Here is a 25,665-nt window from a genome sequence, read left to right as displayed (position 1 = left end):
TATAAACCAGCATGTATGTAATTATACAATTGACCAGCAATATACAGAAATGTGGGCTTCCCAGGTGGTGCTAGTGGTAAAGAACCTACCTGCCAAAGCAGGAGATGTAAGAGACACTGATTTGATCTCTGGGTGGGGAAGATCCCCTGGAGAAAGGCATGGCAACCTACTCCAGTATACTTGCCTAGAGAATGCCACAGACAGAGGAGTCTGCTGGCTATGGTCCATAGGCTGCAAAGAGTCAGAGATGACTGAAGCGACTTAGCACACATGCATACAGAAATGCAATATACTTGAGAAGATTGCCACAAATGAAGCAGGTGGAACCAAAGATGTTTGGGAATAATTAAATGAAAGCAGCTGATAACTGCAATCCACAGGAAGAAATGAAGAGAATCAAAAAGTTTCATACAAAAAAAAAAAAAAACTATGAAATTTAAGTTCTCTCATTTCTTACCTCTAAAAGATATAAAATTATATAGTGAAAGCCGCTCAGTTGTGTCTGTCTCTTGGCAATCCCATGGACTATACAGTCCATGGAATTCTCTAGGCAAGAATACTGGAGTGGGTAGCCTTTCCCTTCTCCAGGGGATCTTCCCAACCCAGGGATTGAACCCAGGTCTCCTGCATGGCAGGTAGATTCTCTACCAGCTAAGCCACAAGGGAAATCAAAAACCCAAAAATTATATAAAGTAATATTATAAAAATGTATTGTGGGTTTGTTATATAGATAGACGGTATATGCATTACAAATACAACAAAAAAGGGAAGGGGAAAAAGTATATGTAGGAGTAATACTTCTATGTCACTGTAATTAGATAATATAAATCTGAGTAAATTCTATTAAGATATACATTGTAAGCCCTAGAGCAACTATTAAGAAAGCAATTAAAAATATAGTGAGAAAATTATAAAGATATTAAAATCTTACACTTGAAAACATTCACTGAATTTTTAAAAAACAGTAAAAATGGGACAGAAAACCAGAAATGATATGACATATAAAAAACAAAATGGCAAATGGCAAAGATAAATTCAGATATATCAATCATAACATTAAACAGTATAGTCAAATGGCAGAGATTCAACAAAATGCTCTCTGTAGGAGACACTCTTAAGAGTCAAAAATATATAAGTCAAAAATAAATGGGAGGAAATACATACACCATGTACTATAAAAAAGCTGAATTGCCACTATAATATCAGATAGATTAGACTTTAAAACAAAAAATGATACTACAGATAAAAGGGAACATAAGTGTCAATACATCAGGAAATTATGACAATTATAGACATACAATCATGTGCAATAAAAATCTCAAAGTAAATATATTACATACAAAGTAAATGAAATGAAAAGATTGATGTGAGAAGTAGATAATTCAGCAATAATAGCTGCAGTTTCAATAGATAAAATAACTAGGCAGAAGATCAACAAGGAAATGGAAGAGTTGAACAATACTTTAAACCAACCAGCCCTGACAGACATCCAGAGAACACTTCACCCAACAACAACAGAACACACATTCTTTCCAAGCACACACTGCACATTTTCCAGGATAGCCATATGCTATGCTATAAAACAAACCTCAATAAATTTCAAAAGATTGAATAATACAAAGTGTATTTTCCAACCACAATGGAATGAAAGTAGAAATCAAAAACAGAAGGAAATGTGGGAAATTCACAACAGAGGATGAGAAGGTTAGATAGCATCACTGAGTCAATGGACATGAATTTGAGCAAACTCCGGGAGATACTGAAGGACAGATAAGCCCAGTGTGCTGCAGTCCATGGGGTCACAAAGAGTCAGACAAGACTCAGTGATGCCAGAACAAAAACACTACACTCTTAGATAACCAGTGAGTCAAATAAGATATCACAAATGATAATAGAAAACACTCAAGATGAATGAAAATGAACGCACAACACCAAAACTTCAGGAATGCTGCAAAAGAAGTGTTTAAAGGGAAATTTATAGTTTTAAACGCCCATACTAAAAGATAAAAAGGCTCTCATGCCAATGACCTAAACTTCTACCTTAAGCACTGAAAAAAAGGAGACCAAATTAAATCTAAAGCAGAAGGAAAGAAATGATAATGGAATGGAAACTGAAGAAACAAATGAGAAAAATTACAGAGAAAATCAGCAAAATCAAAAGTTGGTCTTTTGAAAAGAACAAAATTAACAAAATCAAGAAAAGATGGGAGATTCAAATCACTGAAATCAGGAACAACTGTGAATCTTACAGGAATATAAAGGATTATAAGGCAATACTATGGACAGTTGTAAGCCAACAATTTAGATAATTTTGATGAAGTGGACAAATTCCTAAGGAAAAAAAACTACCAAAACAGACTTAAGACCTAGAAAATCTGAAAAAATCCACAATAAGTAAAGAGATTGAATTAGTAAATAAAACAACTTTCACAAAGAAAAGCCCAAGCTCAGATGGTTTTGCTGGTGAATCCCACCAAACATTACTTTTCCACAAACTTTTCCAAAAAACTAGATGGGGACGGGGGTACTTACCAATTTATTCTATGAAGCTAGTACTTCCCTGATATCAAAACCAGACAAGGACATCACAAAAAAAGAAAATGATAGGCCAATATCTTTTCTGGAAACAGACAAAAAATTCTCAACAAAGCATACCAAATCTAGTGACATACAAAATGGATTAGATATCATCAAGGATTTCCCCCAGGAATGCAAAATTGTTTCAACACACAAAAATCAGTGTGATACACCATTTCACTATCACTACAGTAATGAACAGTAACCACAGGATTATCTCAACAGATGTAGATGAAGCATTTGATAAAATCCAACATTCACGATGAGCCTCACTGGTGGCTCAGCAGTAAAGAATCTGCCTGTCAATGCAGGAGAAGCTAGAGACACAGGAGATGGATTTGATCAGGTCAGGAAGATACCCTGGAGGAGGAAATGGCAACCAACTCCAGTGTTCTTGCCAGGAAAATCCCCAAAACAAAAAAGCCTGGTGGGCTACAGTCGATAGGGGGTCACAAAAGAGTCAGACATGATTGAACATACACACACAACATTTATGATAAAACCACTTAAATTAGGAATAGAAGGGCACTTCCTCAAATTGATCAAAGGCATCTACAAAACACAACTAACACAATAAATGATAAAGGACTTAATGCTTTTCCTCTGCAATCAAGAATAAGACAAGGATGTCCACTGAAGCCACTTCGATTCAACAATATGCTGAAAGTTTTAGTGCAAAGAGGCAAGATAAAGAAATTAAAAAAATATCCAGACTGCAAAGGAAGAAGTAAAACTCTTTGTAGATAACATTCCTCTGTACACAGAAAATGCTAAGAAATCCAACAAAAATTATTACAACTAATAAATGAATTTAGCAGGCTTGCAGAATACAAGATCAATTTACAAAAACATGGACAAAAATTAGTGATATACTGAGGCCTTAGATTTTGCAGTGTGTCTCCTTACTGGAAAACTCTGATAAAAGTCTTCTTTACCTTAAACTGGAGTCTTCTGTCTCATTAATATCTCCTTGAGTAACACATACTGATGCCACTGCTCTCTCATGGCACTCTCTACATGTTTAATGATAGTTATCACAACCTCTCTCTCTTTTCCTGGCTACCTTCTTCATTTTCTTTATATAACGTGACTTAAACCTTCCCCCTTTTCCCCCTAATTCTACTGCTAGATAAATTAAAATTTTATCTTTCTCAGACAGAAAATTTTAAATTAGTATAATATTCCAGTGTCAAGTACAAATAAATCTTCTGGTCTCGACATTGTGTTTTGGTACCTTACAATTATACTGGGCAGTTTAGACATTACTACATCGTCTATATGAGTCATATTGAACTCAGCGTGGTTGAATAAAAAAACCTAAGTCACTTTCATATCACTTTGCTGTGTGCTGTGCTTAGTCGCTCAGTCGTGTCCGACTCTTTGCGACCCCATGAACTGTAGCCAGCCAGGCTCCTCTGACCATGGGATTCTTCAGGCAAGAATACTGGAGTGGGTTGCCATGGCATCCTCCAGGGGATCTTCCCAACCCAGGGATCGAACCCAGGTCTCCCCGACTGCAGGTGGATTCTTTACCTACTGAGCCACCAGGAAAGCCTAAGAATACTGGAGTGTGTAGCCTATCCCTTCTTCAGGGGAACTTTTCGACCCAGGAATTAAACCTGGGTCTCCAGCATTGCAGGTGGATTCCTGACCAGCTGAGCTACCAGTTCAGTTCAGTTCAGTTCAGTCATTCAGTCATGTCCAAGTCTTTGTGACCCCATGGATTGCAGCACATCAGGCTTCTCTGTCAGGCACCAACTCCTGGAGCCTGCTCAAACTCATGTTTCCATCGAGTTGGTGATGCCATCCAACCATCTCATCCTCTGTCATCCCCTTTTCCTCCTGCCTTCAATCTTTCCCACAATCAGGGTCTTTTCCAATGAGTCAGCTCTTCACATCAGATGGCCAAAGTATTGGAGCTTCAGCTTCAGCATTAGTCCTTCCAATGAATATTCAGGACTGATTTCCTTTAGGAACCCCCAGGGAATCTGACTTTGGAGGCCAGTGGGATTTGATTACAGAACTTCCACAGAACTGGGGAAACAGACTCTTGGAGGGCACAAACCAAACTTCGTGTGCACCAGGACCCAGGAGAAAGGAGCAATGACCCTACAAGAGCCTGAGCCAGACTTGCCTGTGAGTGTCCTGGAGTAGCCAGTGAAGGTGTGGGTCGACAGTGGCCTGCCATGGGGTCAGGGCACTGAATAAAACAGCCCTGGCAAAGTCCTTTAGAAGGACGTCGCCATTATCACCATTTGGTTTAGTTGCTAAGTTGTGTCCGACTCTTGCAACCCCATGGACTGTAGGCTGACTGGTTCCTGTTAGGACTTTTTACTGACCGAGCTAAGGGAAGCCCATTACACCATCATAGTTTGGCCTCAGGCCAAACTACAGGCAGGGAACACAGCCCCACCCATCAACCGAAAACTGGATTAAAGATTTACTGAGCATGGCCCCACCTACCAGATCCCCCCACAGTCATTCTCTCCAGTCAGGAAGCTTCCACAAGCCTCTTATCCTTATCCATCAGAGGGCAGACAACTAACCAAACTGATCACTTGGATCACAGTGCTATATAACTCAATGAAACTATGAGCCATGTCACGCAGGGCCACCCAAGACAGATGGGTCATGGTAGACAGTACTGAGGAAACGTGGTCCACTGGAGAAGGGAATGGCAAACCACTTCAGTATTCTTGCCTTGAGAACCCCATGAACAGTATGAAAAGGCAAAAAGATACGACACTGAAAGATGAACTCCCCAGGCAAGTAGGTATGCAATATGCTACTGGAGAAGAGCAGAGAAATAGCTCCAGAAAGAATGAAGAGGCTGAGCCGAAGTGAAAACAATGCCCAGTTGTGGAGTGACTGGTGATGGAAATAAAGTCCTCTACTATAAAGAACAATATTGCATAGGAACCTGGAATGGAAGGCCCATGAATCAAGGTAAATAGGAAATGGTCAAACAGGAGATGGCAAGAGTAAACATCGATTTTTTAGGAATCAGTGAACTAAAATGGATTCCAGACGAGCTACTTCAAATCCTAAAAGATGATGCTATTAAAGTGCAGCACTCAGTATGCCAGCAAATTTGGAAAACTCAGCAGTGGCCACAGGACTGGAAAAGGTCAGTTTTCATTCCAATCCTAAAGAAAGGCAATGCCAAAGAACATTCAATCTACCACACAACTGCACTCATCTCACCTGCAAGCAAAGTAATGCTCAAAATTCTCTAAGCTAGGCTACAATAGTATGTGAACTGAGAACTTCCAGATGTTCAAGCTGGATTTAGAAAAGGCAGAGGAACCAGAGATCAAATTGTCAACATCTGTTGGATCCTAGAAAAAATAAGAGAATTCCAGGAAAACATCTCAGTTCAGTCACTCAGTCGTGTCCAACACTTTGTGACCCCATGGACTATAGCATGCCAGGCCTCCCTGTCTATAATCAACTCCCAGAGTTTTCTCAAAACTTGTGATCTGAGCATTTCCTTTGCCTAGATTTGTGCTTGTACAGGACTGAATGCATTTTTGTGGGGAAAGAAAATGAACACAGGCCACATCTTCATTAAATACAGTGGAGGATGGATAATTAGTATTACAAATGCTCAAATTAGTATTGAAATGCTCTTTTCAATCACTTACTCAGTAAAGGAATTTTCCTGCTTGGTATCTGGCATTTGTGTTTCTCTACAAACCATAAAGTTGAAACCTTTATTTGTAATTTTCTTTGTACAGTATGCCAAATTAATGTCAGTTCAGTTCAATCGCTTGGTCGTGTCCAACTCCTTGTGAACCCATTGACTGCAGCAAGCCAGGTTTCCCTGTCCATCACCAACTTCTGGAGCTTACTCAAACTCATGTCCATCAAGTCAGTGATGTCATCCAACCATCTCATCCTCTGTCCTCCCCTTCTCCTGCCTTCAGTCTTTCCCAGCATCAGGGTCTTTTCTAGTGAGTCAATTCTTTGCATCAGATGGCCAAAGTATTGTAGTTTCAGCTTCAGCATCAGTCCTTCCAATGAATATTCAGGACTGATTTCCTTTAGGATGGACTGATTGGATCTCCTTGCAGTCCAAGGGAATCTCAAGAGTCTTCTCCAACACTACAGTTCAAAAGCATCAGTTCTTCGGCACTCAGCTTTCTTTATAGCTCAACTCTCACGTCCATACATGACTACTGGAAAAACCATAGCTTTGACTAGACAGACCTTTGTTGGCAAAGCAATGTCTCTGCTTTTTAACATGCTGTCTAGGTTGGTGATAATTTTTCTTCCAATGACCAAGAATCTTGTGATTTCATGGCTGCAGTCACCATCTGCAGTGATTTTGGAGCCCCCAAAAATAAAGTCTGTCATGTTTCCACTGTTTCCCCATCTATGTACCATGATGGGGCCAGATGGCATGAACTTAGTTTTCTGAATGTTGAGTTTCAAGCCAACTTTTTCCCTCTCATCTTTTCACTTTCATCAAGAGGCTCTTTAGTTCTTCACTTTCTGCCATAAGGGTGGTGTCATCTGTATATCTGAGGTTATTGATATTTCTCCCGGCAATCTTGATTCCAGCTTGTGCTTCATCCAGTTCATCATTTTTCATGATGTACTCTGCATATAAGTTAAATAAGCAGCCTTGAAATACTCCTTTCCCGATTTGGAACCAGTCTGTTGTTCCAGAAAGGAGTAAAACATGGTTGTATATTGTCACCTTGCTTCGTTAATTTATATGCAGAGTACATCATGGAAAATGCCAAATTGGACGGAACACAAGTTGAAATCAAGATTGCTTGGGGAAATATCAATAACCTCAGATATGCAGATGACCCCACCCTTATGGCAGAAAGTGAAGAAGAACTAAGGAGCCTCTTGATGAAAGTGAAAGAGGAGAGTGAAAAAGCTGGCTTAAGGCTCAACCTTCAAAAAACTAAGACCATGGCTTCCAGTCCCATCACTTCATGGCAAATAGATGAAGAAACAATGGAAACAGTGTCAGACTATTTCCTTCGGCTCCAAAATCACTGCAGATGGTGACTGCAGCCATGAAATTAAAAGACGCTTGCTCCTTGGAAGAAAATCTATGACCAACCTAGGCAGCATATTAAAAGGCAGAGACATTACTTTGTCGACAAAGGTCCGTTTAATCAAAGCTATGGTTTTTCCAGTAGTCATGGATGGATGTGAGAGTTGGACTATAAAGAAAGCTGAGTGCCAAAGAATTGACGGTTTTGAACTGTAGTGTTGGAGAAGACTCTTGAGAGTCCCTTGGACTGCAAGGAGATCAAACCAGTCAATCCTAAAGGAAATCAGTCTTGAATATTCATTGGAAGGATCGATGCTGAAGATAAAGCTACAATACTTTGGCCACCTGATTCAAAGAGCTGACTCTTTGGAAAAAGCCTTGATGCTGGGAAAGACCAAAGGCAGGAGAAGAAGGAGATGATAGAGGATGAGATGGTTAGATGGAATCACCAGCTTGATGGACTTTAATCTGAGCAAGCTCAGGAAGTTGATGATGGACAGTAGAGCCTGGCATGCTTCATTCCATGGGTCACAAAGAGTCAGACATGACTGAGTGACTGAACTGAACTGACTAAAATGTACTGAAATGAGCTACCAGGGTAGCCCTCATATGCCTTTACCAGGTTCTATTTGTATTTCTGAATCTAAAATTTATATATTTATCTCAGTTAACTTTTTTCATATTCATTTGAGCCTATAATTCTAGTGACCTCCTTTAAGTGCACTTCTCTAATACAGAAAAAATCCTCTTTTTTTTTTTTTTTTTAACATTAAGCATATCTTCCATGCCATTTGATGGAAATTGTGAACATGAAAATCCTAGAAGAGACAATACTAGCAAACTATTGACTACTTCTCTTCAAAATGACATCAATATTATAATTAGTCTTCCTGTGCATGATTTTTTAATTTTCTATAAATCTACCCAATGATGCTATATTCATCTAGATTTTATCTCTCCAACTTATTATAAAAATATTGCTCACTCATAACAACTTTATAAAATCCTTTATTAAAAATGAGATATTAAATTTCTTCCAGGAAACACACTTTGTACTAAAAATCTTAAAGGTGACATAAAAAAATATATGAAGAGAACCCTGGAAAAGAAAGAATAAAACCAAGAAGACATGGAAATGTATTACTTCACAAATAATAGAAAATCATTCTGAGAATGTTACAGGCCCAGGCAGCTAAAATAACTTACGTTAGTAGCAGTGTAATGAAAATCACATGCTTGTGATGCATTTCTTTACCTTGTAATGTATGTCTATTCATTTCTAGGAACTAAGTGGAAAGATTAAAACTAATAAAGTATTGTGGAAGGAGAAACAGGATCTAAACTATTTTAAATTCTCATATTATACCTTTCAAACAAATGCAATATTAGCAAAGATGCTTTTCTTCTAAAGTTTATCTATAAACTTTGCAATAAATTTCATCTAAGAAGTTAGCTTTCTATTTACTTGTTTTTTGCAGTACTGTGGTCAAGAAAATAAATGAGAAATATTATTAATTTTTTTCAGTGAGAAAATAATAAACAAATATGAAATACCTGTGGGCATCTGGCAGCACTATAACAATCTCCAGCTGTGGCAAATGGAACTGCATTTCCAAATATTGTCTGGGCAAAAAGAAGGTCTGTAGCTAGAAAATAATAAATGAAACTCTTTAGCACTGAGACACTGTATTCAAATCTTCATTGACTACAAAGCACACGGTCTTCACATTATATTCTTAAATACATTCATATAATTAATCCAAAAATTTAAGCAAAAATGTTGCACAATTGTCATACATAACATAGATCAGGCTCTCAAATTTTTATTTAACATAAAAATGTTCATCTCAAAAACTGCCCTAGAAATGGCAGGGACATCTATAACTAATCCAGATATTTTAAAAGCTAAATATATGCTCTATTGTATTTTATATCACAGTGAACATCTAAAATAGAAAAAGTGGGGTCAAGGAAAAAAATTAGAAGAAGCATTATTTAAAGATAAATAGGTGTGGAGACATGGGTTGGCAAGGGCTTACTACAGGGATGGTGGCAGTGGAAGGTCCCCTGGTGTAACCTCCCTTGGAGTTCACCATTAACCCTACCATAGAGTCTGTAGATCCCAGGTTGGGTCACCTCAGGCCAAATGACTACCAGGGAGGGAGCGCAAACCCACCCATCAGCAGATAATTGAATTAAAGCCTTACTGAGCAAGGCCCTGACCACCAGAGCAAGACCCAGTTTTTACCATCACCATTCCCTCCCATCAAGAAGCTTACATAAACCTCTTAGCCTCATCCATCAGAGGGCAAACAGGAAGAAGCAAGAAGAATAATAGTCTCAAAGCAGCTAAAACAAAAACCACATTACATAAAATTAATCATGATGAAAAAGCATAAAATTATGTCCCAGACAAAGGGACAAGATAAAACCCTAGAAAAACAAGTAAATGAAGTGGAGATAGGCAATATTCCAAAAAAAGAATTCAGAATAATGGTAGTGAAGATGATCCAGGATCTTTGGAAAAGAATGGAGGCAAAGGCAGAAGGTGAAAGAAATGCTTAGCAAAGACCTAGAACTAAAGAACAAACAAACAGAGATAAATAGTACACTAGAATCAACAGCAGAATAACTGAGGCAGAAGAACAAATAAACGACCTGGAGGACAGAACGGTGGAAATCTCTGCCACAGAACAGAATATAGAAAAAAAGAATGAACAGAAATGAAGACAGACTAAGAGACCTCGGGGACAACATGAAATGCACCAATATTTGCATTATAGGAGTCCCAGAAGGAGAAGAGAGAGAGAAAGGACCTGAGAAAATATTTGAAGAGATAATAGCTGAAAACTTCCTGAACATGGGAAAGGAAATAGTCAACCAAGTCCAGGAAGCACAGAAAGTCCCAGGAAGGATAAACCAAGGAGGAACACACCAAGACACATACTAAAGAGAAATAGGAAATTCCAGTGGTTAGGACTCAGAGCTTTCACTGCCCAATGGCCCAGGTTCAATCCTGGTCCAGGAACTAAGATTCCACAAACTGTGTGGTGTGACCAAAAAAACAAAAAAATTTTAAAAAAGATAAATTATGACAAAGCAATATGCAAGTGCTTATAGAGAGTACACATATCAATTCATTTAGGGAATTCAAAAACACCCAGCTAAAAAGTGTGCTATTTCTTTGATTTCTTATATTTTTGCATTATATCATTATTTCATTCCTTTCTATTTTATTTTTGTTAATGGTGTTAACAAAATTTCTTGATTGGCAAAAATGCTGGGGATTCTACATAAAGTATCAAAAAAGTAGAGATCTTGGCTCAAAAATAGGAGAAACCCTGAAGATAAGCTGGCCCAATCACTTTTTCATTTTTAAATCACTAAATAATATTCCAACCAATGTTCATTCAGTCAGTGCCTCTCACCTCTGCTAATGTTGTTTGAAATACTTTTCAAGAAGACTGCAAGACCATTGCATGCCCTAGTGATGATGCCAGTCCCCTAGAGGCTATCCCCAAATGTAGCATTTCTGGAAATATTTATCATATCTCTAAGGGCAGTTTCCAAACCCAGAAGGCCTTCCGTGGTGTGCCAGGTCAGCTTGTACCCAATCATGAGAACAAGTTGGGTGTGTCTTTTCCTACCTGCATGCAAAATGAGCTCATGTTAGTAGCTTAAAATTGGTCATGGTGGGAATATATATGTCAAGAAACTGACAAATACTACAAATCAAACTTTTTTCCTGGTTTTTAAGAGCTGGTTGTTGGACATTTACCCATTGCTTACGCATGGCACTTAGGGTTAGGTTGAGGCAAACAGACACAATTTTCAAATCATCCTTTGCTATGGTCTCCTACACCATTACCTGTATAACCCCAAAATAGCTTTCACTTAAAGGGTCCAAAGAAAACTGAAAGCTGAAGAATTGATGCTTTTGAACTGTGGTGTTGGAGAAGACTCTTGAGAGTCCCTTGGACTGCAAGGAGATCAAACTAGTCAATCCTAAAAGAAATAAATCCTGAATGTTCATTGGAGGGACTGATGCTAAGGTTGAATTTCCAATACTTTGGCCACCTGATGCAAAGAACCAACTCACTGAAAAAGATGCTGATGCTGGGAAACACTGAAGGCAGGAGGAGAGGGGGACAACAGAAGACAAGATGGTTGGATGGCATCAACAACTCAGTGAACATGAGCTTGAGCAAACCAGGAGAAGGTGAAGGACAGGAAAGTCTGGCATGCTATAGTCCATGGGGTTGCTAAGAGTCAGACACAACTGAGTGACTGAACAATAACAGGTCCCAAGCTAAATGCAATTATCCTTTCATGCCACGATTAACATTTCATGCCACCAACCCCCATATTCTGTTAGAAAATCACAGAGTGTGCCTCTTTAATATTCCTCTCAGGTTCTCAGGCTCTCTGTCTTAAACCTCATCCTTAAGAACTTAGACCCTCATCACTTTCTATTTGAACTATTATATTATTAATAATATTAGCTTTCTAATCATCTTCATGGATAAAATTTGTTTTCCCTCCAACTAAGTCTTTTTGTTTATACTTTTACCCCAAAAGTCCTCATAACTTATAAGATAAATTCAATTTATAGTTTAGTATACACTGTTCTTCATGATCTTCTTTCTGGGAAATTCTTTAACAAGCTGCTACCAACGTCCATTCAATTTACACTTAGGCAAAATTGGATGACTTAATCTCTGATGGAACCAAGATGCTTCACCATCCCATGCTGTGTTCAAGATGTCTCTGTCTCCTGAAACTCCATTTTCTCTCTTTGGCTAATACAAATTTGGCTTCAAGATTTCCTCAAGATAGCTTCTTGAGGAAAGTTGACTCATTCAGCAAATATTTCTTTAGAACATATTATGTATTGGGCATTATTATAAGTACTGCAAGTGAATGAAACAGGGCCTGATGGACCCTGAGTGCTACCAAAGAGAGAGATAAGTAACAGAGTAGATACTATCATATGTTATAGGTGATTATTGCTCTAGGAAAAATAAATAACCAGGAAAAGGACAGGGGAAAAGGAAGTTTAGGCATGAAGAGGGTCTGGGATGCATTCATTGGGAAAGTATATTTAAGCAGAGACCCAAAAAATATTGTGGTAAATCCAACATATAACTGTGGGACAGTCATTCTAGGCAAATAGAACAGAAAGTGCAAAGGCTTTAAGGAGGGATGGGGTAGATGCTTGATGTATTCCAGGAACAGCAAAGGGACAAGTGTGTCTGAAGCAGTTCATGCACGGGAGGAATGTAGAGGGAAAGAGCAGAAAGGTAATGGGTTGGGAAGGTCATGTTGAGTTTTACTGACCACTGGCAAGGTTTTTATTTTATGGGTTAGATGGGAGATGTTTGGAGAATTTTGAGCAAAGGTTGGAGTTGTTAAAAAGACAAAATGAGATGATGTGTGAGGCATGACATGGCTTATGTTTTATCGATCACTCTGGCTTCTCTGCTAAGAAGAGAATCTAGGTCAGGAGTAGGAGGAAAGGTGAAAAGGAACTTGAGTGCTCCCAGAGTAAACAGGGATGCCACTCCATAGGCATAATAATTCAGGTGGAAAAAATAATACAGACTTCCATCAAGGTGGAGCTAATGAGGTAATGTCAAAGTGGGACTTGGTGTGTGTCTTAGCTTAAGCTGCCCTAACAAATTCATAGATTGGGTGTCTTAACAGAAACTTATTTCTCCCAGTTCTAGAACCTAAGGTCAGGTGCTAACATCATCAGGGTTTGATGAAAGGCCCCTACCTGGCTCGTAGAACTTGGTAATGGATGGCATGCTGGTGTGAGAGAAAGGGGGGAGTTAAAGATGCTGCTGTGTTTCAACAAGAGTAACTGGAAGATTACAGTTGCCATTTATTGAAATGGTAAAAGTTAGGGGTAGAAGGAGTGGTTGTGAAGAAACACTGAAAGTTGAGTCATGGATACATTGTCAGATGCCTATTAGATGTAGGTATGATGAGAAGGGAGTTGAATCTTGAAATTCAGGGCAGCAGTCCAAATTGGAGCTATATATTTGAGACTGTCATTTAATAGATGGTGTTTGAAATCTGTAAGTTGAAAGAGACCTCTAAGGAAATGATGGAGTCCTGAATTTCTTCAATACTCATTGTTGTAGAAGATAAAGAACCAAGTTGAGAAACAGTGAGAAAAATGGAAGAAAGAGTGACCAAGATAGGCACCAAATGATGAGTGTGTGGACTCCTGGAAGCCAAATGCTGCTGATGGATTAAGTGAAATGAAAACCAAGAATTTGTCATTGGATTTAGAGAAATGGAGGGAAACCTGGTGATGTAAGAGAGAAAGGAAAGCTTGCAGAAATAATGTTCTGGAGTTGGTTCAAAGCAAGAAACCCAGAGCACAAGTAGAGAGGGCTGCCTCAGATGGGAGCGGGAACAGTTCATCCATAGTAACTGGGAGAGAAGACAAAGTCTATAGGTCAAGGTTTAGGAGGGTTAGTAGTTGTGATGTTACCAAAAGTGGGATCCAACTGCTTGCCACTCTAAAGCCAATAAAGAGTCAAGGTAAAAAGGAAAGGTTGCTTATTTCAGAGGCCAGCAAACAGAGGATTGGGCAGGCTCCTATCCACAAACCAATTCCCCCACCACTGACAGTCAGTGGGCAAAAGTTTTTATAGACAGAGGGAGGGGGCTACAGGCAGAAACAGCACAGTCAGCTCTCAGAGTGGAATTAGTCATGCAATAGTCTGATCAGAGTCATCCTGATTGTTTTAAGCACAGTTAGTCTTTAGTTCCAGGCTTTCCAGGTGGTGCTAGTGGTAAAGAACCTGCCTGCCAAGACAGGAGACATAAGAAACTCAGATTGGATCCCTGGGTCAAGAGGATCCCATGAAGGAGGAAATGGTAACCCACTCCAGTATTCTTGCATGGAAAATTCCATAGACAGAGGAGCCTGGAGGTCTGAAGTCCATGGGGTCCAAAGAGTTGCACACGTCATGCACACATACACACATACACACACACAGTCTTTAGTTCCAGGATCAGCTTCTTCCCATTTCTTTGAGGCCAGTCCTCAAAAATTGTGGCAGCTTATGTGACAGCTACAGTCTGATGATCATCATGTAGTTATCTTCTTCAACCTGGTGGGAGTTTCAGTATCTATAAGACACCTCAAAGGATATGGCTCAGAATATTATCTGTAGCCCTTGGGAAGGAACTGAAGATCCTTGACTTTGCTTAATGACTACTGGTCTCCTTTGACTGTTTTCCTTTGTTTCTGCATTTTCTCACGTCTCTGATTAAACTTACTCTTTGGCTAAAGTTTCTCTACAGACAGAAGGCAGGCTGAGGACATGAAGGGCAAGGACTATACAGGGTCCTGCTCCATTTCAGTGGTAGTTTGCAGAAATTCCATTCTCGTTGTTTTTAGTTTCTCAGTGAGAGAGGAAAGAAGATCATCAGCAATGATGGACTAGAGTGGAGGTATCAGAAATTTCAGAAGCTTGAAGGTGGAGAAGAGGCTGTGAGTTAAACATTGAGAGGAGTGGGGAAGGAATGCAGTAGAGTCCATGCAAGCTCAGGAGTCAGCATTTAAAGTATATCAGTCAGGAGACCTGTGTATTATTTGCCATACACAGATTTCATGGTGCAGATGCAGAGCAGGTAAAAGGTTTAATTTAATCAAGCCTGGGGTTTTGGCACACCAGTTTGAGGAAGGACAAAAGAAAGCAAGTGGAAAGTGATTACATTTAATATTGTATCTTCAGAGCCCAGCCCAATGCCTGGCAAAATGGCAGGTTTGTTAGATAAATGAATGAAAAATAAAAAGTTAATGAACAGCGAATAAGTTCCTAAATGTCCATTATTTACTCAGCAATGCTGACACAGCATATATTATTAAATAATAACTTTATTTATGGAGCACTTACTACTACAGGGAATTTACTAGGTATGTTGCAAGTATTATCTCTTAATTCTATCCAAAAACAAAAAATAAATAAGTAAAAGAAGGAAAGAAAATGTAAAAAGAAAGAAAAAGCTTGAGAGGCATCTTACTTTAGAAAAGAGGGGATTTAGGCTTAGAGAGAGATGCCCAAGGTCACAGACTAGGAAGCGGATGAAGAGAGCTTACACTCAGGAGTCTAACTTCAGTTTATGATCATATCCAAAGCAGCATAATGCTTCCCCACTACAGTAATGGTGGGTGTTTAGCAAATGGTAGCCACTATTACTGACAGGAATAGTTCACCATCATATGACTGCAAGTTAGAGATTACATATTCATGCATTCACTGTCTCAACAAACTTTTTCGTTTCTTTTTATGATTTAGGCACTATGCTAGGCTTTGGTGATTTAATTTTGATTCAGAGTTTCTGCTTCTGGAATGAACTTCTTTGCCTTTTCATGTCACTATGTAATTTCCAGGAGGGTAGACTGTCTGCCAGTCAGTGTATGTCAGGGTTCATAAATCTACTTAAACTTTACTGTCCTATACATTGCTTCCTAGAAAGGCAGCAGGTCCATAATCTGGGGTGGGTGGGAGGGACTTTATCTCTGCGATGCCAGTTACTAACTCCAAGAAGTGGGGCAAGTCACTTAATTCTGCAAGTTCACCTTAATTTTATCACTTGCAACAACATGATAAAATACTGCCTTATCTATATAAGGTTGTTAAAAAAAATCAAAGGAGACAAAGTATAAGAAAATATTAGACAAATTGTCACCTGAAACTAATGCTAATTATTACTTTAAACCTTTGCAGAAAGCTTATCTGACTACATCTAAAATATTGATTTCCTTATTTTTAATGTAATTTGGAATTTTAGGGTAGAGGGTTATATCTTGGAAGGGTGATATCTTTACTACAACAGTATCTTTATTAATGACAGTGTCATTACCACATTTTTATTAAGAATCCCCAAGGTACATGTTATTGCATTGAAGTATGTAGATAATAACATTTTTTTTTATTTTAAGTAATTATTGTACAATGCTAGACCCCAGTTACCACATACACCATATAGTATATTGTTAAACTTGCATTAGCAAATAAATGTTTCTCATTTTACAACTAGAGATTCAGTACTTACTTTTAATTTGCATGGAAGTAAGATCAACTCTTATTTTGCTAAAAACAGTGTGTCCAGCAGCAAGATAGTCATTTTTACATTCACAGTCTTGCCTCCTGCTTCCATTAAAAGGACATTCATATGGATTTCGTAGTCTATAACAACATTAGGATATTTTAGTGTTAGGTACAGTTATTAGACCATAACATAAATAGTAACTTTGGAAGTGGGAGGGAAAAAAGAAACCCTCTTCAATATTTTTTGTGTCAACAAACTAAATGTGAAAGAAGTAAAGATCACTCAAGGTTAACATACAAAATGATCAATGGGAAATTCAAGACCAGTTTGTAGAAAAATAATTCAGCTGAGTTCTCCTAGCTTTTGTTACTGGAATCAACTTGATTTCTATGAAAACATACACAGGTCTTAAATTCTACCCTCCTCTGTCGTCCCATTGCTCACCCACAGCATCCTTCTTATTCAGTCTTTCTGTGAGTACATGTTAATATCCAAAGTTTAATTACTGAACAGGCATGGACAACATCTGGCTTACGTTCTAATATGTCCACCTGCTCTTAAATTACTTGCCCCGCTGCGAGCTATTCAACTACCACTCCGAACTCTGGAACTTCTAATTCTCTTGATGGACCATAAAAATGCACAGAGAAGGCAAAATACAGCTCATACCTAAAACCATACACTTCAGAAAAGTTGTCTTCTTCACCTTTGACCAATGATATATATTCCTTAGGGTTCTGCAAGTGCATGCCAGCACAATAGATCTAAAGGGAAAATGCAAAGATCTGGAAAAGCTTGTTGCAAAGTCAATGGTCAGTGTTAAAATCAAATAGGAACTGTTTACATAATACCTTTGTTATTCTTCCTTTAATGTTAAGGTAATAGTCACCATCCTTGGTAATGTTGTTTTTCACTTGTAGTTCTTTACAGCTGGTAAATGTTTTACCTTCAAGGACAAGTACAACTTATCAACAATGAACATACTACAGACACAACATGAATTTAACTTAATTACACCACTATTGTTATATTCTGAAAAAAGAAACCTTCATTTTGTGGAGTGTATGACTACTCTAAATATTTTTTTTTCAAATTTGCATTAAAACTTCTTTAGAACACTTAGTTTCTAAATAGATTTTTGAAGTCTTTACTTACAGTCACTGACATAACATTTCTTTTGAGCATCTGGTTTTAAATGCTTTAAACATAAATCACTGGACAGACCATTATCGGTCATGCATTCCACTCTTCTCTCCATCATCCCAACTCCACAAGTCACAGAGCACTGTGAATAAAATAAAATTGGAAGGTAAACTATAAGACGGATAATAAGGCCAGTAAACACACATTTCCTCCTCCCTGACTAGGTCCTTTTGGAACAAACTGATGATCAGTAATGGCCAGGAGGCTGGAGAGTCACAGGTGGGACTAATCCTTTAGAGACTGAATCTATTCTTTCTCGGTTACTGACTTCTTTCCCTTCATTTTGTATAGTTACCTCAGCAGTATGTTGTAAATACTTGATAAATATTATTTAATGATGGTTATTCAAACTCCTGAGTTTTTACTCAGTGATACATGTTAAGTTTGTATAGCAATATTTACCTGCTTTCTATCAATTAAATTGGAAATGGAACAAGGTGCAAATAACCTGTATTACTCATATGTTAAATTTATTTACTTTTTCACTGAACTAAAAAATACTGCTTAACATACTAACACATATATATGGAATTTAGAAAGATGGTAACGATAACCCTATATGCAAAACAGAAAAAGAGACACAGAAATACAGAACAGACTTTTGAACTTTGTGGGAGAATGTGAGGGTGGGATATTTCAGAAGAACAGCATGTATACTATCTATGGTGAAACAGATCACCAGCCCAGGTGGGATGCATGAGACAAGTGCTCCGGCCTGGTGCACTGGGAAGACCCGGAGGGATCGGGTGGAGAGGGAGGTGGGAGGGGGGATTGGGATGGGGAATACGTGTAACTCTATGGCTGATTCATATCAATGTATGACAAAACCCACTGGAAAAAAAAAAAAATACTGCTTAAGTATCTGCTCAAAATGCAAGCTACTGTGCCAGGCTCTCTGAGGAACAGACACAAGGATTAGTTATAAAGCAAGTTATAGGAAACACAGAGACTAAATATTTGTACAAATAACTGACATAGTGATTGTTAGAAAATAGGGGGATGAGACAACTCTGATATCTAGATAGCTTTGCAGATAACCATGTACCCCACAACTAGAAAGTCTCGTTCATAAGATTTTAAATTCATAATTACATACTGACCTTGCTCCATTTCCCAACTTTCCAAGTGGCCATATGCAAACAGGTCCTAAAATTGCATTTGTAAACCTGAGGGGAAAGCAGCACAGGACACACTCAATAGTCTATAGGCCACAGCTCATGAAGCTTATGTTTCTCAGTAGATTGGACCCCAATGCAATACGTAATCCTTTGTCGATAACTAAATCCACAGTTACCTGCACACTGAAAAATACAGTGTTACAAGGGGTGAAGAAGATGCCTTTAAACTTAACCAGGGTTCACTACTTAGGGTCTCCCCACACAATCCTATTTATTAGCCTCCTTTACAGATGGGTAAACAAAGGTTCAGAGACAGTAGGCAACTTTCCCAGTAAATGGAAAGGATCCAGATTCAGGACTGACTGTCTATTTGTAGTGCCTATGTTTTTTCCTTGTTTGTTTTTTTTTCTTTGCTTATTCTTCTTGTTGATATTTAAGTATCGCTTAACTGAATGAAAAGTTATCTCCTGATAAGCACAGATTTGGAAAAACAAAACATCAATGGTTCTTAACTGAAATAAAGGACATTTATTAGTCTTAATATACGTGTAACTCTATATAAGCATATATATATATATATATATAGCACATATATACACATAGCATATATATAGCATACATCTATCTTCATAGACACAATGTGATGTATATTGCCATTGACTAGAATAGGTAAGTGATTTAGATATAAATGAAAGATCCAGAGCAAAAATGGGCAAATAGATTTCTGACTCCAGAAAAAAAGGAATAACAAGGAATAGAGTTACCATCTAACCTAAAACAGCAGAAACACCTGGACAAAATATATAAAACAATAGCTCTTAAGACACTGGATATTAGGTAGTAAAGGACAATGATTGCTGGGAGGTGGAAACAAAGTGACCCTGTAATTCCTCCAGCTTCCTGCCTTGAGAGAGCACCTAGGTTTTGGAACAAGGAAAGGGACCTCAATGGGACAGCAGAGTTCAGACTAGTGTAAACATGTAAGGACACCAACTGAGGCCAAGGGTGGACTGATTAAAAACTCATGAATCACTGTATCTGGCTCTCACACAGGACCAGATATAGTGTCAGTTCCCTTCATTCAGACTGTAAAACCTTATATACATGCAGCAATAGGTACCATATTCAACAGGGTCTTGTGGCACAGTAGAGGGGAATAGCTAACCCTAGACTAAGCAATGCACTGTGCAAGCATGCTAAGTCACTTCAGTCATGTCTGACTCTTTGTGACCCCATGGACTTAACCCTCCAGGTTCCTCTGTCCATGGGATTCTCCAGGCAAGAATACTGGAATGGTTTGCCATGCCCTCCTCCAGGGGATCTTCCTGACCCAGGGATCAAACCTTAGGTCTCCTGCATTACAGGCAGATTCTTTACCATCTGAGCCACCAGGGAAGCCCTAAACAATGCTTTGGGATTTTTTTTATGTAAGACCAGTGTCACAAAGTACCTGTCTCACATAAAAAAAACTGTAAGAGCTAGACAAGAGTAAACTGCTTACAAACAAAATAACTACATTCTGGAACAAAGTTCAAAATATACATACAGATACAGGAATAAAAACTATCCAGTAGCCAACACAATAAAAATAAAAATTCACAATAAAAAATAACTGGCATGGAAAGAGACAGGAAAATATAAACTATGATGAGAAAAATCCATCTATCAAAGCAGAGCCCGAGGGGTGAGTGACATCAGTGAAAATAGCAGAGCAAGGATGTCTGAAAATATTCTCTTCTATAAAGGCAGTGAGAAAACTGGCAAAACTTGTGAAAATCAACTTTTTCTGGGCTCTGTAAACTAACCAAAGGCTTGTAGCAATCCTGGAAGCATTTATTAAAGAAATAAAGCTAAATCTTGGTAAGAAGAGTTTTGTATGTTTTAGTTTGCCCTATTCCCATTCCCCCTCTTCAGCCCTATCGTGTCCTTGAAAATCAATATCTCAGCAAACATAGCGTGGAACAAAAGCCTGGAAGCCACCAGAGGAACTGAACTGTCTAAACCTCATTTCTAGAAAACTATCATTATTTGAACTGTTTGGTGGTTTTCTGAAAGACCTCCCTTGCAAGTCTTTCTTTATTTGACTTTACTCAGCACTTGCCCAGTGCTAAAAGCCTTCTCCTTGGGGGTATTCTTGGACACAATTAAAGGCTATGTTTAACTTTGCAACTTCCACAGGAGGTGGATAAGCAGGCAATCAATGGGCAACCCGAAAAAGCTTAAAGGCAAAAGCTTGGAAAAGAAATGCCCACAGGGCTTTAAAGGCTCCAGCAGAGTCATAAACAACTAGGAGGCCATGGACATCCACAAGTTTATCCAGGGCTGTCGCAAACTTAGGAAATAACTGAGAAGTGTCTACACTCGGCCTCCTGACTGTGTCAAGGTTCTGCATAAGCAGGAAGTAAAGTTAAGGAACAGTTGTCTGTTGAAGGTGCTCACACATGTACACAGAGCCCCTTGGCAAAGACTGGAGATTATTGGCTCCAAATAACTCAGAAAATAATTACTCAGTCATATGTTTAAAACTAATCACACAGAGACTTTAGTGACCACATGTGACAAAGAAAACAGACGTTACAGCTAGTTCAGAAAAGTCACAAACAACAACAAATAGTAGTAAATAAACTATTGGGAGATGGGAGAACATGTAAAGAAAGCCATGTAGACCCATAAACAAGTAAATAGGTTTAATTAATATAAAAAAATTTCATGCAACCAAAAATCCAGGATTAGAGGCTTCATTGGTGAATTGCCCCAAATGTAGAGAGAAGAATTAACACCAACTCTTCCAAAACACAGAATAGAAAAGAACACTTCCTAATGAGACCAGTACTTCCCTCACGCCAAAACTAGATGAAGATATACCAAGGAAGAAATACTACAGACCAATATCTCTTATGAATATAGATGCAAAAATGCTCAAGAATACACTAACAATCCCAGAAGCAAATAAAAAGGATTGTACATCAAGACAAAGTGAGATTTACCCCAGGAATGTAATATTGTTTCAATATATGAAAATCAATCAATAGACTACATCATAGGAATAGACTCCTATACAAAGATCACAGAAGTATCGCAATAGATGCAGAAAAAGCATTTAACAAAATCTAACACATTTTTATGATATAAACACTAAGAAAACTAGATATATAAGGACATGATAACAGAATCTACAAAAAAATTCATAGCTAACATATTTAATTATGAAAATTGAAAGAAAATTTCCCTCAAGAGGAAGGTGTCTGTTTTTACCATGTCTGCTCAACAGATTTGGAGTTTCTAGCCAGGGAAACTAGGCAAGAAAAAGAAGTAAAAAGCATCCATATTTAAAGGAAGAAGTAAAACTACCTGAATTTGCAAACGATATACTTCTGCATATAGAAAAGTAATCTACACACAAAAAGAACTGGCCTCCATAAATGTGTTTTAACATACAAAATTAATTATATTTCTGCACATTATACATGGATAAGCAGAAAATGAAGAGAGTACAATTCCATTTTCAGAAGCATAAAACATTAATAAAATTCTTAGGAACAAAATTAATCATAGACGTGTAAGGTCTGCACAATGAAAATTATAAACTTTAAAGCATCCTTGAGAGAAATTAATAAGACCTAAATAAATGGAAAGACAGGTCATGTTCATGGATTAGAAGACATAATTAAGATGGCAATATTCCTCAACTTGATCATGATTCAGTGATGCTGAAGTTTACACACAATATGACAAGCTGATCCTAAAATTTACACAGGAATGTAAGGGACACAGCATAAGCAAATAATCTTGACAAAAAAAAGCAAAATTTGTTCCCTTCAGTTCCTGATTTCAAAACTTACTATAAAACTACCTTACTATAAAACCATGATTATGTGGAACCAATATAAGGATAGACACATAGGTCAGGTAACTGAATTGAGAGTTCAGAAATAACTCTTCAATGACAGATAATTCAATGCAGAAAGAATAATTTTTCCAAAAATTGTGTTGAAACATCTAGATAGCCACATGCAAAAGGATAAAGTTGGATCCTACTTCACATCACATACAAAAAATAATACAAAGTGGATCACAGACCTAAATATAATAGCTAAAGTTATAAAATTCTTAGAAGAAAAAGTTTTGTAGCCTTATTTTCTTAGATATGATACCTAAAGTATAAGTGAACAAAAATAAATCTGACTTCATCAAATTAAATACATTTGTACATGAAAAGACACTAAGAAAATGAAAACACAGGATGAAAATTTACAACTGACATCACAGAAATACAAGTATCATAAATGATTACTGCAAACAATCATATACCAACTAATTAAACAACCTAGAAGACATGGATGGACAAATCGATAAATTTCTAGAAATGTACAGTCTCCCAAAACTGAACCAGGAAAAAACAAAATATATGAACAGACTGATTACCAGTAATGCAATTTTATCAGTAGTAAAGCTACTCTTAAAAAACAACAATCATATCAATGTATGACAAAACCCACTGGAAAAAAAAATAATAATGATAAAAAATAATAAATAAATAAATAAAAAATAAAATAAAATAAAAAAAAAAAACAATCCAGGACCAGACTGCTTCACAGGTAAATCCTACCAAACATTTAGAGAAGAGTTAACATCTATCAATTCAAAATATCTGTCTATTCAAAATATCCCAAAAAATTGATAAAGGAGCACTTTCCAATTCATTCTACAAGGCCAGCATTACCTTGATACCAAAACTTACAAAAACTAGACAAATATCTCACACACACACACACACACGCACACATACATACACACAAATACAGGTCAATATCACTGATGAACATAGATGCAAAAATCCTCAACAAAATATTAGCAAACCAAATTCAAGTGAAGTTTAGTCCAGGGATGCAAGACTGTTTCAATATCCACTAATCAACATGCATGATACATCATATTAAGAAAATGAAGGATAAAAATCATATGACTACCTCAATAGTACAGGCAACATACCTAAATATATTAATAACAAAAATTATATATGATAAACCCATAATTAACATCACACTTAATGATGAAAAGTTGAAAACTTTTCTTCTCAGAACAGGAACAAGTCAAGAATTTCCACTCATCACTTTTATTCAACATAGTTTTAGAAGTTATAGCCATAGTGGTCAGATAAAAAAAGAGACAAAAGGCATTCAAATTGGAAAGGAAGAAGCAAAATTTTTACTATTTGCAGAGGACAAGATATTATATATAGAAAACTCTAAAGACTCCACCAAAAAACTATTAGAACTAATAAATGAAATCAGTAAAGTTGTGGAATACAAAATAAATGTACAGAAATCTATTGCATTTCTATACATTAATAATGAACTGTCATAAAGAGAAAAAAAATTTAATTCCATTTATAGCCTCCTTTAAAAGAAAAAATATCTAGGAATATATTTAACCAGTAAAGTGAAAGACTTGTACTTTGCAAATTTTAAGACATTGGTGAAACAAACAAAATAAGACACGTAAAAACAGAAAGATATAGCATGCACATTTGGACTGGAAGAACTAATATGTTAAAATGTCCATACTACACAAAGCCATCTACAGATGTAATGCAATCCCTATCAAAATATCAGTGGAATTTTTCACAGAAGTAGAACAAAGAATTCTAAAATTTGAGTTGAATCATTAAATGCCTGGAATAGCCACAGCAATCCTGAGGGGGGAAAAAAAAAGTTGGAGGTACCAAACTCTTTGCTTTCAAACTATACTATAAAGCTACAGTAATCAAAACTCTATGACACTGGCACAAAAACAGACACATACATGAATGGTCCAGAACAGAAAGCCCCCAGATAAATTTACACTTATGTGGTCAATCAAACAACAAAAAAGCTAAGAATATACAATGGAGAATAGACAGTCTTATCAATAAATGGCATTGGGGAAACTGGACAGCTACATGCAAAAGAATGAAACTGGACAACTTTCTTACAGCTTATACAAAAATAAACTTAAAATGACTAGAGATTTAAGTATAGTGCCTGAAACCATCAAACTCCCAGAAGAAAACATAGGTAACATATTCTTTCACACCAGGCTTAGCAGCGTTTTTTCTTTTTTTGTATATATCTCTTTAGGCAAGGGTAACAAAAGCAAAAGCAAATAAATGGCTCCTCAGCACATTAAAAATCTTTTACATAGCTAAGGAAACTATGAACAAAATGAAAAGACAGTCTACTGAATGGGACAAATATTTGCAAATAATGCATCTGATAAGAAAATACCAAAAATAAATAAATCTACACAACTCAGTATCAAAAAAAAAAAGCAAACAATCCAGCTACAAAATGGGCAGAGACTCTGAATAGATATGTTTCCAAGGAAGACATACAGATGGCCAACAGACACATGAAAAAATGTTCAGCATTATTAATCATCAAGGAAATTCAAATCAAAACCATGATATCACCTCATACTTGTCAGAATGGCTATAATAAAAAAGATTTTAAAAAATGCAAGAGTTGGCAAGGATGTGGAAAAAAGGTAACCCCCATGCACTTCTGGTGGAAATATAAATTGATACAGTCACTGTGGAAAATATTATAGAGTTTCCTCAAAAAATTGTAAGTAGAATTACCATATGATTCAGGAGTTTAATTTCTGGATATTTTTCTGAAGCAAATGAAAACACTAACT

At 37.2% G+C, this 25,665-nt stretch overlaps 1 protein-coding gene across 1 annotated transcript in view; it reads right to left on the bottom strand.

Annotated features, from left to right (window-relative positions):
* ADAMTS20 (ADAM metallopeptidase with thrombospondin type 1 motif 20) overlaps positions 1–25,665 on the bottom strand; it is a 188,793-nt gene that overhangs the window by 15,040 nt on the left and 148,088 nt on the right. Inside the window, 6 exon segments of the mRNA XM_061122944.1 lie at positions 9,146–9,237; positions 16,670–16,803; positions 17,336–17,430; positions 17,518–17,612; positions 17,822–17,951; positions 18,970–19,170. Coding sequence (XP_060978927.1) covers positions 9,146–9,237; positions 16,670–16,803; positions 17,336–17,430; positions 17,518–17,612; positions 17,822–17,951; positions 18,970–19,170 — 747 coding nt within the window.

Source organism: Dama dama, chromosome 3 (assembly GCF_033118175.1).
Source record: "Dama dama isolate Ldn47 chromosome 3, ASM3311817v1, whole genome shotgun sequence".
NCBI lineage: Eukaryota > Metazoa > Chordata > Mammalia > Artiodactyla > Cervidae > Dama > Dama dama.
Note: the sequence above shows the minus strand (reverse complement) of the source record. Positions and strands in the feature narration are given on the sequence as shown.